General features: G+C 49.1%; 1 protein-coding gene across 1 annotated transcript in view; it reads left to right on the top strand.

Moving 5' to 3' along the window:
- The window catches only part of dmtn (dematin actin binding protein), a 68157-nt gene that overhangs the window by 41908 nt on the left and 11836 nt on the right, over window positions 1-14413 (top strand). Inside the window, exons 13-16 of the mRNA XM_052040761.1 lie at window positions 2497-2551; window positions 9034-9041; window positions 11667-11881; window positions 12337-12523. Of these exons, the coding sequence (XP_051896721.1) occupies window positions 2497-2551; window positions 9034-9041; window positions 11667-11881; window positions 12337-12523 (465 nt within the window). The remainder of the gene's footprint in view (window positions 1-2496; window positions 2552-9033; window positions 9042-11666; window positions 11882-12336; window positions 12524-14413) is intronic.

Genomic DNA, 14413 nt, shown 5'->3' on the forward strand with positions numbered 1-14413 from the left:
AACTTGTAGTAATTTTTATGTCTTGCACTGTACTGCTGCCACAAAACAACACATTTCACAACATATCTCAGTGATAATAAACCTGATTCTGAGATGAATTTAACTAAATCTGATGTAGCATTGTTGGAATTGTTTAGATTGTTGGAATATTCCCTCCAACATTCTGCAGGGTTTGAAATCTCCAAGGAGATGGTTTCAAAAGAGAGAGGTGGTAGCAAAGGAAGTGATTTAGGTCTAGACCTAGTGCACGGCACGGGCTTGTGCACAGAAACACAGAAAGTGGGGGCAGGGGCAGGTGATTCGATCAATTTGTTGCTGATCATTCTTTGTTCCAGCTTCCTCCTCATCCCTTGGTCCCTCTGGCCCTGAGAAAAATATCCAACTCTGTGAACATGTTTAATGTTTGGCTTTGGCCGTGTTTTGTGGTGGAGAATTACAGTGTGATATTCCACAGATTTCAGGCAAAACTTAAACATTAAAAAAACTGGAGTGTTGGTTGGTAATGTGGAGTGGACTTTCCCTGGTGAGGTTGGTGGTGACCTCACTGAGCCACTCCAGAAGGTGGGTTGTTTATCAATGAGAGTGCGCTGGCGCAGATACAGCGGCGCCGGTGATCGCAGTCAGTGGCACTGCCACAGCACCAGCTTCCTGAACTGAGGTTCCTGCCATCATATCACTGACCGTGGGAAATGGCAGAGGGTTCCCCAGTGCTCCTGCCACTTATTCCTTCACCAATAAATGTCCTCTCAGGAAAAAAGTGAATCAGACGCTGGAGGCAAACTGTAGACCACGGGGCATGATGCAGAAACATTTCTGTACATTCACATTGTCACTACAAAAGAACTAAATTGCAGGACTTGTCGAATGGACCAAAATCCTGGGCTTGAATATTCAAGCTCTCTGAAGGAGGGAAGGATGGACTGTTTTTATGGGACCTTGAATGTTTCTCATACACTGAATATTTACAGCAAATAGAGAGATGGCCTCAGTTCTGTCTCACTAACCCCCACCCCCTCCACCCCCCCCCCCCCCCCCCCCAAGACCCTGCGTTCAGGTATCAGCTGGTTTGTTAGAAATTCCATGCAGAACGTTACTGCTTCCACTAAGGTAGGTGACGAAGTATACCGATGAGGGCAGGGAAGTACATGTGATTTACATGGATTTCAGTGAGGTCTTTTACAAGGCACCCCCTTTGGGAGACTGGTTCAAACGGTTCAGGCCCATGGGATCCAGGACAACTTGGCAAATTAGATCCAAAACTGGCTTGGCAATAGGAGACAGGGCGATGGTGGAGGGTTATTTGTGTGATTGGAGGCCTGTGATTAGTGGTGTTCCACAGGGATCAGTGCTGGGACTCTTTGTAATGTATGTGAATGTAGGAGGCATGATTAACATGGCTCTGTCTTCAGTGGCAAGTAGATAGGGTGGTGAAGAAGGCGTACGGCATACCTGCCTTCATCGGTCAGGATACTGAGTATAGGAGTCAGGAAGTCATATTGCAGCTGTATAAGTCTTTGGTCAGGCCACATTTGGGGTACCGTGTGCAGTACAGGATGGGTGTGGAGGCTTTGGAGAGGGTGCAGAAGATGTTTACCAGGATGTTGCTGAAGAAGAGTTTAGACAAACTTGGATTGTTTTCTCTGGAGCGTCAGAGACTGAGGGGGAAATTATGGGAGGCATTGACAGCTATGGATAGAGACCTTTTCTCAAGGGTGAAATATCAAATATTAGAGGACATAGCATTAAGTTTAGAGGGGGAATGTTTAAAGGAGATTTACGAGGTAAGTTATGTATCGAGAGTGGGAGGTGCCTGGAGCGGGCTTCCAGGGGAGGCAGATACCATAGCAACGTTTAAGTGGCATTTAGACAGACACATGAACCGGCCAGGAACGGAGGGACATGAACTGTGTGCAGGCAGGTGGGATTAGTTCAAACTGGCATCATGGTCGGCACAGACCTGGTGGGCCGAAGGGCCTGTTCCTGTGCTATGATCGGTGCAGGAAGATACTGAGACACACAGATTGGTGGAACTGTTGACAGTGTGGAGGGCGGCCTTAGGATACAGGGCGATATTGATGTGTAGGTGAAATGGGTTGAGAAATGGCAGACGGAGTTTAATCCTGATAAGTGTGAGGTGCTGCATTTTGGGAGCACTAATGAGGCTGGGAATGGTAGGGTCTTTGGGAGTTTTGAGGAAGAGAGGGGCATTGGTGCACATGTCCAAATTTCCTTGAAGGTGGCAGGTGGGTAACGTGGTTAAGAGGCTCATGGGGTACTGGCCTTTGTTAGTCGAGGCTTTGAATACAAGAACTAGGAGGTTATGCTCCAACTTTATAAAACATTTGTCAGACCTTTTGGATTCTACCTGAAACCACTCCTGTGCAAGGCACTGTGAGGTCTCAGTAATACAGTGCCCTCTAAATGCAGAGTGTTCTTGCCTAAAGGTAGTAATGTTTGGAAACTGGTGGATGTTGACTGAAGTGTTCTCTGTTGCAGCTGCAGTTGGCCGACTTTGCCACCCCTCACCGACAATGCAAGAGGAGCAGTGCAGGTAGGGACCGTCTCCAACACCTCCAGGGCAGGACCTCCCCTCACAGCCCAATACCTCCTGCTCACACTGAGGCCAGCTCAGGGACTGCTGTCTCGCAGCCTCTGCACCCTTCCCTTTCTCCAGCTTGTTTTGTGCTCGGTACCACACCAGTGTCAGCCAGGATGTTACTGACAAACTCCCTCAATTCTTTGCCTGAAAGTTTCACTGGTGCTTGCCACAAACCGGGTGACTTCTTTACTTTTGGGACACTTACATTTTTCTTATTTAGTGAGCATATTTTGGGCTGATGTACTGTTTCCTGGTGGGTGAAGGAGAAAGGTCTTTGATGAAACTGCAGCTTGTCCCTTGGTGTGGGATGGAGTGCAGAGCAGAGTGGGGCTGTGAACGTGTGGCCTTCGGGGAAGCTTCTCCTTGGCTTAGGGTTTGGTCAAGAGAGGATTGAAGGGTGATTCCAAGGAGCAGGGGTGTTGATATTATGTCAGACGTTGAAGTACAAACCAATCAGTAGCAGAAGTGGAGCTCGCGCTCTCTGTAGGCAGAATGAGGAAGAGAAAAACCCTCATCAACGTCCCAAAAGCAAGTTGTTGGTTGCCAGATGTTTGTGGTGCCGCCTAGCTCCCCCTCACCCCCCCCCCACCTCTCCCTCCCCCCACCACCCCTTCCCACCACCTCCCCCACCTCCCCCTCACCCCCCACCACTCCCTCCCCCCTCCCCCCACCACCCCCTCACCCCTCACCTCCCCCTCTCCCTCCTCCCACCTCCTCCTCTCCCTCCCCCCACCACCCTCTCTCCCTCCCACCACCCCCTCACCCCCCCACCTCTCCCTCACCCCCGCCTCTCCCTCCCCCCAACCTCCCCCTCACGCCCACCTCTCTCCCCACCTCCCCCTCCCCTTCCCCCCACCACCCTCTCACCTTCCCCCCACCACCCTCTCACCACCCCACCTCCCCTTCTCCCTCACCACAAGCTCCCCCACCCCCACCACCCCCTCACCCCCACCCCCCCCCCCCCCCAGCATCCTGTGATCCTGCTCTGTGCCCCCTCCAAAGCCTCCACGCCCTTCCTGTAACGGGGTGACCAGAACTGGACACAATACTCCAGATGTGCCTGGACCAAAGTGTTACACGGCTGTTGGCTGAGAGAAGGTTTACTAACAACAGCAGATGTTTAAGAGAGGAGGTGTAAGGAGGTGTAAACAGAGGAGGCGAATGAGAACACAAGGGTGAATAAATAGTGCAAGAACTGCGAGGTACAAAGCACATCAATTGCTGGAAATGTGAAATAAAAGAGAACGTTGGAAAAACTGAGGAGAGTTGGCAGCGCCGTGGTTACTGTTACAGGGTGATGACCTTTCACCCGAATGCACTAGTCAGAAGTCGGCTTCACTGAAAGTGTGAGAGCCCAAAGACTCGGCTGGGAGTGGGACTGGGATGGAGAACTGAACTGACAGGATGCTCGGGGTCACCCTCGTGGACTGAATGGTGCCGCTCACCGAGTGCAGGGAACCTTCATGCTGAAGGGAGTGGTAGCTATAAGGAGAGGTTGGACAGGAGGCTGAGAGGTGCCCTAACTGAAGTATTTTATATTTCCTCCCAAGGGAGGAAATATAAAATATTAGAGGGCATAGCTTTAAGATTTGAGAGGGAATGTTTAAAGGAGATTTCCAGGCACCCACAGAGAGCGGTGGGTGCCTGGAATGTGCTGCTGGGGGTGGGGGTGGAGGCAGATATGATCGAGGCGTTTAAGAGGCTCTTAGATCGACAGATGAACAGGCAGGTAATGGAGGAATATGGATCATGTGCAGGCAGATGAGATCAGTTTAAATTGGCATTATGGTCGACACAGATATGATGGGCTGAAAGGCCTGTTCCTGTGCTGTACTGTTCTATGTTCTATAACACTTGTGTTATTCAGTCTCTCTTGGTCTCCGTCTTATCACAGACATTCCCTTTGTCCTCTTCCCTGCAACTTAAAACACGTTTAATTTATGATGAAATCAATGTCAAACATTAACTATTTCTCTCTCCGCAAAAGCTGCCTGACCTGCTGAGTATTTTTATTGCTGAATTTAATCATCCTGCCTTCGTCTTGTAAGGCCCTTAGCTCCAAAATTCCCTCAAGAAACCTCTCATCCCTTGTTCTTCCTTTGTAACTTAAACCCGCCCTCCTTGACATCTCCTCGGATATCGTCAAATGTGTCTCAGTTTTCTGTATTTGATAATCCTCCTGTGAAATGCCTTAGAACATTGCATGGTAGATAAAAGGAAGTAACTTTTGTTGAAAACATCTGCAGTGAAGATATCCATTCCAGTGAGCAGATAAGCATTGTACAATGAAAGAATAGCAAATTCTTTAATTTATGAAAAAATACAGCGAATACTTCAAATCGGAGTATCTTCCAATTATCCTTAAGCTCTTTCTCATGAGATCGAGCTTATTTCCTAATCACATCAATTACTTGCCTTCTGTTCAGTTTGATTTCAGCTAACTAACTTTGTCACAAGGCTCTGAAAGTTCATTCAAGTAACATTCTTGCCGTCACTATAGCGCCCTCTTTTTGTCAAGCAAACCCAACCTTTAATAAGTCCATGCTGTGAGTGTTCAGTCACCAGAACGACAGAGTCTCGTAACTCCCTCCTTGCCCTATCGCTCCCCGCTTGCTCCTCTCTTTCTTAAATAGCACAGCGACAAGTGCAGATTTGTGATCTAAGGAAACAGTTCCTGAATGAAAAGAGCTTTAGAAAATCCTAGTTAACTTGTCTGCAATGTCATCCTAGTTTTTTAAAACTCCATGAGCCCATGGAGTTCAGGCAGAATGTTTGTCAAATCAGTACTACTGTTACTTATGTTAATATCACAGTCATTGAGTCACACAGCACAGAAACAGGGGCTGTGGCTCTCCATGTCCAAACCAACCACCATGTACCCACCTGCACCAATCCAATTTCCTGCTCTGCCTTGGCAATTCAACTACTTGTATCGATAACTTCTTAAATGTGACAGAGTTGAGCCCTTCGACACAGCAGGTCCACACCAACCTTTTTGTCCATCTACACTAGTTTGCCCCCACTAGGTCCATGCATTGCGTAGTTAACTGTCTGTCTAAATGCCTCTTGAGCACAGTAATTTTATCTGATTCACCACCTCCTCTTCCAGATATCACCCACTCTCCGTGTAAAAGAAAACTTTCTCCTCCGATCCCTTTAAAACGCCTTCCTCTCACCTTAAACCTTTGCCCTCTTGTGTTTGGTACTCCTACCATGGGAAAAAGATTCTGACCATCTTCCCTATCCACACCTTTTATAATAGAAAAAAAACATAGAAAAAACATAGAGAACCTACAGCACAATTCAGGCCCTTCGGCCCACAAAGCCGTGCCGAACTTGTACACCTCTATCAGGTCACCCCTCAGCCTCTTTCACCCCCAGGGAAAACAAGCCCAGCCTGTCCAGCCTCTCTCCATGACTAAAGTCCTCCAATCCAGGTAACATCCTGATGAATCTCCTCTGCACTCCCTCCAGTGCGCCACCTGAGGTACCTCTGCCATGGGGAAGAGTTTTCTGCTACCTAGCCTATCAATGACCCTCATACTTCAGTACGCTTCTATCAGGTCCCTCATTAACCTCCTCCAATGGAAGAAAAACAAACCCAGCCTATGCGTTCTCCCCCCATACAGGAAACACTCCATCCCAGGCAACATCCTGGTGGATCTTCACTGCATCCTCTCCAATGCAGTCACATCCTTGTAGTGTGGTGACCAGAACTATACACAGTGCTCCAGCTGTAGCCTGACCAATGTCTTATAAAGTTGTACCACAACCTTCCTGCTCTTGTGTCCTTACATCGGTGAGGCTCTGTTCATGATTCAGCAGCTTACTGTAAATGCCCATTTCTTCCCCTGTCTACTCAACACTGACACAGTTATTCAATGTGCACTGTGTCTGATCCAGGTATTCTCAAATCCACAGGTTCTTTCAGGAGTCCAGGAATGAGTTGAAAACAACTTGGTGCTTCACAAAGTTTTATTGGAAAATTTAAAACAAAGAAACAGTCACGGAGCACATGGCACTAGCTCTGATGAGCCGAGACAAAGGGACAAAAGAAAGCTCAGGCCAGGGGACAGGAAGAGCAAGAGAGTGATTAACAAAAAGACGACACCTTTTATACCTGAGATAAGAGATGCTCTTTAGCTAACATTAGTCCAATCAGGAAACCTATTAGACACCTGTGGCCAAACCACATGAAAAAACCACATAGTCACCTGATGGACGAACCAATAAGCTAGTAAGCGGCCATTCCTTGTGCTGCCACTTGAGGTGTATTAAACATTATACATGTTTAAAAAACTAATTAAAACAGTCGAATCCAACAACTGTTACCATATTTTCACTTACAGTATTCTATGCCATCAGTTTGCAAAATTTTGCCTTTTTTTTGTTATTTGCCTTTTCGTGTGCTTGTTCTTTTAGTTTAAGTTGTTCCTTTTACCTTGGTTTAGAAAGAGAAAATGATTCCATCAGATTAAATTCCTATTTGAACACTTTAAAGTGAGCTTCTAGTCAGTTTAAGCATTAACAATCTGCAGTTTGCTGGGATTATCACTATCCCATTGCATTGAATCTTCCTACTTAAAGTAAGAATCTTATGAGCTGTTTTGCAGCTCTCCATTTCAATTTACTGCTACTGGATAAATACTTGTGACTCGTAACTAAATTTACTTAATTAGTTGATTCTGAACCTGAAATAGTTGTTGAGGGAGGACCACACTGTCACATGGACAGCACTAAGGGAATGCTGAGCTGTTGGAGGGGCTGTTACTAGGGGTGTGCTGGACTGTGCTGACTCTGTGCTGTGGGAAGGGCACTTCACTGTCAGAGATGGAGCACTGAGGGAGCAAATGGTTGTTAAAGTCCACGGAACCATGTGAAGGAACGGCGAGAGTTGTCCTAGAATCTCGGCCAACACGTCCCCTCTCCCACCGAAGGAGGTTTGCCAGTTGTCCACACACAGCTGTGAATGATACCTTACTGGCTGTAACAGAAAATCAAAAAACTGCAGATACTGAAAATCTGAAATAAAAGCAAAATGTTAGAAATACTCAGTGAGTCAGGTAGTATCTGCAGAGAGAAAACCAGAGTGAACATTTCAATCAATGTTCCTTCCTGAGAGCTGGAAAACCAGTAGGTTTGAGGTTTTCAGGAGAGGAAGGGGGTGGAGAGACCAGAGGGGATGTCTGTGATAGGGTAAGGTAAGATCTCTTTATTAGTCACATGTACGTTGGAACACACAGTGAAACGCACCTTTTACGTAGAGTGTTCTGGGGGCAGCCCAGAGTGTCGCCACGCTTCCAACGCCAACACAGCATGCCCACAACTTCCTAACCCGTACGTCTTTGGAATATGGGTGGAAACCGGAGCACCCGGAGGAAACCCTCATAGTCACAGGGAGAACGTACAAACTCCTTACAGACAGCGGCCAGAAATGAACCCGGGTCGCTGGCGCTGTAATAGCGTTACACTAACCGCTGCACTACCGTGCCTGCCCCGAAAGCTGTTCACTGTACCTCGGTAAACGTGACAACAATAAACCAATAGCACCCAAGGTCAGGATCGAACCCAGGTCTCTGGAACTGAGGCAGCAGCTGTGCTGGCTGTGCCACTGTGTCAGCCTAGCAGGGTGGGGATGTTGTCCATGTGTCACAGTGCTTTCCACGTGTTTGGTTAATGAGATGGAGGCAGAAGCTGGAACTGTGAGGTACAGTTGCAGAGTACAGACGGTGCTGATTGTTGTCGTGATGACAACTGCATCACCCTGACAGTGCCGAGAATTACTCTGAAAGATGCACGGCTCCCTTCCAGTTCCTCTGCATCACGATTTATTCCTCAGGCAGAGAACATGCAGGCAATTTGCTCCAGTAAGCTTGACATCTTTTCAACCAAGTCTTCCTCAGTGGAGGTGGAAACTTCCTGAGACCCGGAGAGGGTGGGACTTTGTGCCAAGCCTGGCCTGGCAGGGGAACGAGTGCAAAAACCAAGGTTGTCCACGACTTCCAACATCTACTCTGTGGGCAAATAATTGCTTCCATTTGTTGGCAGCAGTTCAACACAAACAGAAATATACTGTTGGAAAAGTGAGCTTTTGCCCATTTGTGGTTGATGGGTCAAAGTTCTGGCACAAGAGCTGGATAAATTGGATTTGTTTCTCAGAACGTTCCAGTATCCTTCTGCCCTTCAAAGGTTCATTTCACAGAAACCTCAAATTGTCTAATGTACTGAGCTTTCGTCTTTTTATAAAGTTCGTCACTAAATTGAATGAAGTGTCTTGTTCTGCAGCACACAGAGTTGTCTCTCAAATCTCCCTCAGCTTGCAATAGTTGCCCTCCTGCAGAGAGGGTGATTTTTATGGGGAATGTTCAGACTGGGAGTAAAAGCTCAGTATTTTTGGAACACTTGTTCTTACCACCCTTCTCTTGTCTTTGCAGATATCCAGGTAAGTGCTCGATACATCCTCTGGAATATGCATCTTGTACAAGAGGTGAGAATTCTCATCTGATATCCAAGGAACTCTTATGTCAAAACAGGAAGTGATGGAAATGCCCAGCAAATTGTGAAACTGAGAAAGGGATCAGAGGTGTCACAGATGTAAGTGGGAAGGGCCTGGACCGTAGGAGGCAGGATCGAGTCAAGGTCGGAAGGAGTAAGTTCAATAGGGCCAGAGCAATAGGTCTACTGGGACGGTCCTGTTTGTGGAATTTGGGTCGGAGGGAGAATTGGGCAATGCAGGGTTGGGGCACTACAAGGTCAGGGGCGGTGGAGGGAGGATCTGCCGAGGAAATGAGGTCTGTGACAGTCTGGGAGAACGGCCTGATGTCGGTGGATGGGAGCGAGGTCCATCATGACCCAGTGATCAGCATATGAGACCTTGCAGATATTTTGAAAAAAAGAGTTAACAATGTGAATATTTGTCACATAGAAGTGGTTCTGGGAACTTAATAATGGCCGGATATATGGAATAAATGGCAGGGACCTTAGGAGCAGTGATGTACAGGGAGACCTTGGGGAGTAAGTCCATAGCTCCCTGAAAATGGAGACACAGGTGGATAGGGTAGTGAAGAAGGCTTGCCTTCATAGGCTGAGGTATTGAGCGTAAGAATTAGGATGTCATGTTGCGTTGGTTGGACTGTATACTTCTGGTCACCACACCACAGGAAGGGTGTGGTAGCAACAGAGAGAGTGCAGAAGAGATTCACTGGGATGTTGCCTGGAATGGAGGGCTGGAATTATAAGGAGAGATCAGATAGGTCAGGATTGTTCTCACTGGAGTGTAGGAGGCTGAGGGATGACTTTATAGAGGTTTATAAAATGATGAGGGACATAGATAGGATAGATAGTCAGTCCTTTTTCCCAGAACAGTCCCAGGGAAGTCTGGAACAAGAGGGCACGGGTTTAAGGTGAGAGGGAGAAATTTAAAGAGGGACGAGTTTTCCACACGGAGTGTGGTGGGTTTTTGGACGAGCTGCCAGAGGAGGTGGTAGAGGCAGGGACAATCACAGCATTTGAAGGACACTTGGACAGGTGTAGAGGGATATGGGCCTGATGCAGGCAAATGGGATCAGGGTCAGCATGGACGAGGTGGGCCGAAGGGACTGTTTCTGTGCTGTACAATTCAGTGATTCTGTGAAAACAAGGATTTGGCTGATGAATTATCCAGGAGTTTTAAATCAGTCACCACTATGGAGGAGACAGGTAACCACCCAGAAATAGCTCTACATTGGGAATTGGAAGGGAAGGAGGAGCTCTGGACAATTCTCATCACCAGCACAGTGGTCCTGAGCGAGTTGTTGGACGCCCTGATGGTGTCCCCCTCGCTCTGACGCTGTGGCTGGTGAGATAGTCAATGTGCTGGTTTACGTCTTCCAAGAACAGGAAGCAGGAAACTGCAGACCAGTTCCCATTGGTCAGAGGGAAAGTTGTAGAATTTACTACTAAAGACGTTAGAGCCACATATTTGGAACAGAATCAGGGTAAACGCAGCACGGTTTTGTGAAAGGGGAGTCAAGTTTAACCAATTTATTGGAGCACTTTGAAGCAGTCACGTGATCGAGTCACAGAGCACAGATACAGGCCCTTCAGCCCACCCTGTCTATGCTGACCATCGGGTACCGTCTGTACTAATCCCATTCACCAGCACTTGGTCCGTAGCCTTCTACACCTTGACTACGACAGTGCTCGTCTAGATACTTGTGGGGTCTCTGTCTGCACCTCCCCCTTGGGCAGTACTCCCCCCCCCCGGGGGAGAAAATCTTCCTTGTATCTCTTCTAAATCTCTTGCTCCTTACCTTAACCCATGGTCTTTAGTTTCAGACACCCCTAGTATGGGGAAAGGTTTACTACCCTTCATAATATTGTACATCTCTCTCAGGTCCCACTCCTCTCAAGGGAAACTATCCCGTCTCTGCTTGTCATGTGACATCCTGGTGAGTCTCTTCTGCGCCCTCCTCAGTGCAGTCACGTTCCTTCTGTACCAAAAAACAGCAGACGTTCCAAGTATGGACTCATCAACGGCTGATAAAGTTGCACCATAACTTTGCTGCTCCTGTATTCTCTGCCTCAGCTAATGAAGACGAGTAGCCGTATGCCTTCTTCAACACGTTACCTACCGTGCCGCCTTTTAACACTTCTCGTCCGGGGTCTTTTGACTCCCTCTGTTCCTCAATACTTCCTAGGACCCGACCGTTCATTGTGAATGTCCTAGCCTTACTTGACCTTATGAAATGAGGCATCGCACTGTTGGTCAGAGATTGTCCTCAAACGAGGACACGTGGGTAGAGGTTGAGAACAAAAAAGGTGTTGTCACGTTGCTGGGGGTGCGTGGCAGACCTCCCGACAGTCAACAGGAGACAGAGGAACAGAGATGTAGGCAGAGAGATCTGCAAACTTACTGACCGTGCCTTGTCTTTGAATGGTTTTGAAGCGAAGGTGGATTTCCTGAGAAGAAAGAGGTGAAAGGTTACAGGGGGTAGGTGGGAACGTGGAGCTGAGGTTGCAGTCAGTAATGCCGTGATCTTAATACCTGGTGGAGCAGGCTTGTGTGGGCACTCCTGCTCCCAGTTAGTGTGTCCCCAATCTGTACCTTAAACTAAGTAACATGACTACAGCCTGTTCCCTCATCGCCACTGGATCTAATTCCTTGAGCAGCCACCTCAACACCACAGCAGGAGACCTTGCACAGAGCACCTTCTCTGAAGTGTGCTCGGGAAAGGACCTCGGTGCCTTGCCCCATCGCTCTGCCCTCACAGGCGTGTGGGTGGCACTCGGTGTCTGTGAAATGTAGGTCAGGGTGGCTGCATTCACCTGCCACCCCCGACACCTCCTGGGGCACGTCGGAACGGGCAGTGAAGGTGCATCCTGTGAGTGGATGAGATTTCGCACAGCGGGTACACCCAGGGTTGGTGACTCCATTGTCAGAGCACTGCAAAACGTGGCTCCGCATTCACCCGTTGTCCTTCAGTCCCTGGCATGGCCCTTCCCTCAGTACCTGGGATCGACCTGCACCCCCTCCTCGGGTCCCTGGGATCAACCCCCACCCCTTCCCCCAGTCTCTGGGGTCAGCCCCCTCCCCAGTATCTGGGGGGGGGGGGCGTCACACCCTCCCCCTCCCCCAGTCCCAGGGGTTTACCCCCTTCCCCCAATGACTCCTGTTTGCCTGCTTGCACCCACCTGATTCCATGTGTGTACGACATGTAAGGGATGTACAGCATGTAAGGTGCGCACGGTGCAAACAGTGTGTACGGTGGAGACTGCTGTGGTGTTGCCTGTTGCTGTGGGGACAAGGTGCTTACACCAGTGACGTTGGGGAACCCTATCCCGCGGGTGGATCTGTTGGCTCTCACTTTATCGTTGCAGAACGGAGACCCCCTGACGGGCAGGATGGACCGAGGTACCTCCTTACCCACCATGTTGGAGCAGAAGGTCAGAATTTGCCTTGAGCCTTGGGTTTAGGATCCTTGGAGTCGTTACAGAGTCACAGAGTGGTACAGCACAGAAACAGGCCCTTCGGCCCACCAGCTTCCTGCTGTCCATCTACACCAATCCCACTTGCCCCTTCTATGCCTTGCCTATTCATGTGCCTGTCTGAATACCTCTGATGGCACCTCCTCCTCTGTCAGCATGTTCCAGACATCAAACCCTCTTGGAATAACAGGCTTTCCCCACAAAACTCCTTCCTCTCACCTTAAACCCACACCCTCCTGTTTTTGGTATCCCTGACCATGGGGAAAGGATTCTGACTATCTCCCGTATTTATGCCTCTCATCATTTTAACTATCTCTTAACAGCCCACCCCTCAGCCTCCTTCGCCCCAGTGAAGACAAGCCCAGCCTGTCCAATCTCTCCCCATAACTAAAGTCATCCAATCCAGGCAACATCCTGGTGAATCCCCTCTGCACCCTCTCCAGCACAACAACCCTTTTCCTGTAGTGCGGCAACCAGGACAGCTCAACACTCCCAAGGGCGGTCTAAGCAGTGTTTTGAAAATTGCAATATAATGTCCCAACTGTGTCCTAACCCATGAAGGCAAACATGCCAAATGCCTTCTACACCACCTATACTTGTGTTGCTACTTTCATGGAACTATGGACCTCGGCCCCCAGTTCCACTCTGGTCATTGACACTCTCACTGCCTTACCATTTCCTGTACATGCTCGATCTACTTGACTTTCCGCAATGCATCACCTCACACTTGGGTTAAATTCCATCTCCCAACAGTCCGCCCAACTTTCCAGCTGATGTATATCCTGCTTTAGGTAACCTTCCTCACTATCCACAGCACCACCACCTTTCATATCATCCACAAACTTACTAATCATACCTCCTGCATTCACATCCAAGTGACTTATATATATCATAAACGACAAGGGTCCCAGCACCAATCCCTGAGGTACACCACTTCCCTGACTTCCAATCAAAGAAGCATCCCTCCGCCGGAACCCCATCTCCGCCCCTCCGCCGGCACCCCGCCTCCGCCCCTCCGCCGGCACCCCGCCTCCGCCCCTCCGCCGGCACCCCGCCTCCGCCCCTCCGCCGGCACCCCGCCTCCGCCCCGTTACCGGCACCCCGTCTCCACCCCTCCGCCGGTACCCCGGCACCCCGCCTCCATCCCTCCGCCGGCACCCCGCCTCCACCCGTCCGCCGGCACCCCGCCTCCATCCCTCCGCCGGCACCCCGCCTCCGCCCCTCCGCCGGCACCCTGTCTCCCTGCCAGTTTCGGATCTCATCAGCCAGCTTGTCTTGGATCTCATGTGCTGTAATCTTCTGGACCACCCTGCCATGCAAGACCTTGTCAAAGGCCTTACCAAAGTCCACATAAACAATGTCTACCACCCAGTCTTCATCAATCTCCCTGGTTACCACCTCGAAAAAACTCAATTCAATTAATGAGGTGTGATTACCTCCTAGAAAGCCGCACTGACACTCCCTGATTAGCCCCTGCCTTTTCAAGTGTACATAAATCTTATCTATTTGGATTGTCTTCCATAATTTTCCTACTACTGATCATTTTTGGTTGAACCAATTTCTCTGACGTAAAGGTAGTAAGGTCATGAATAATTTCCTGTTCATTTTGAGGATGTCATTTTAACTCTCCTCTTCACAGGATGAAACGGCAGCGAGTTGTGGGTTTGGCACCAGTTTCCCTGCACTGTCCCGCTACAAGCAGGTGGTACCTGGACTTCATTGATCAGGCTGCGAGGGTGAAACCAGACAGAGCTCCCAGTCTCTGCTGTCTGGGCATTGGGAAGGACAGGCTATGCACCTTGACCTGTTGGGGGGGGGGGAGTAGAGGTCACTGTGGCAAAGGGTGCC

Source organism: Pristis pectinata, chromosome 29 (assembly GCF_009764475.1).
Source record: "Pristis pectinata isolate sPriPec2 chromosome 29, sPriPec2.1.pri, whole genome shotgun sequence".
NCBI lineage: Eukaryota > Metazoa > Chordata > Chondrichthyes > Rhinopristiformes > Pristidae > Pristis > Pristis pectinata.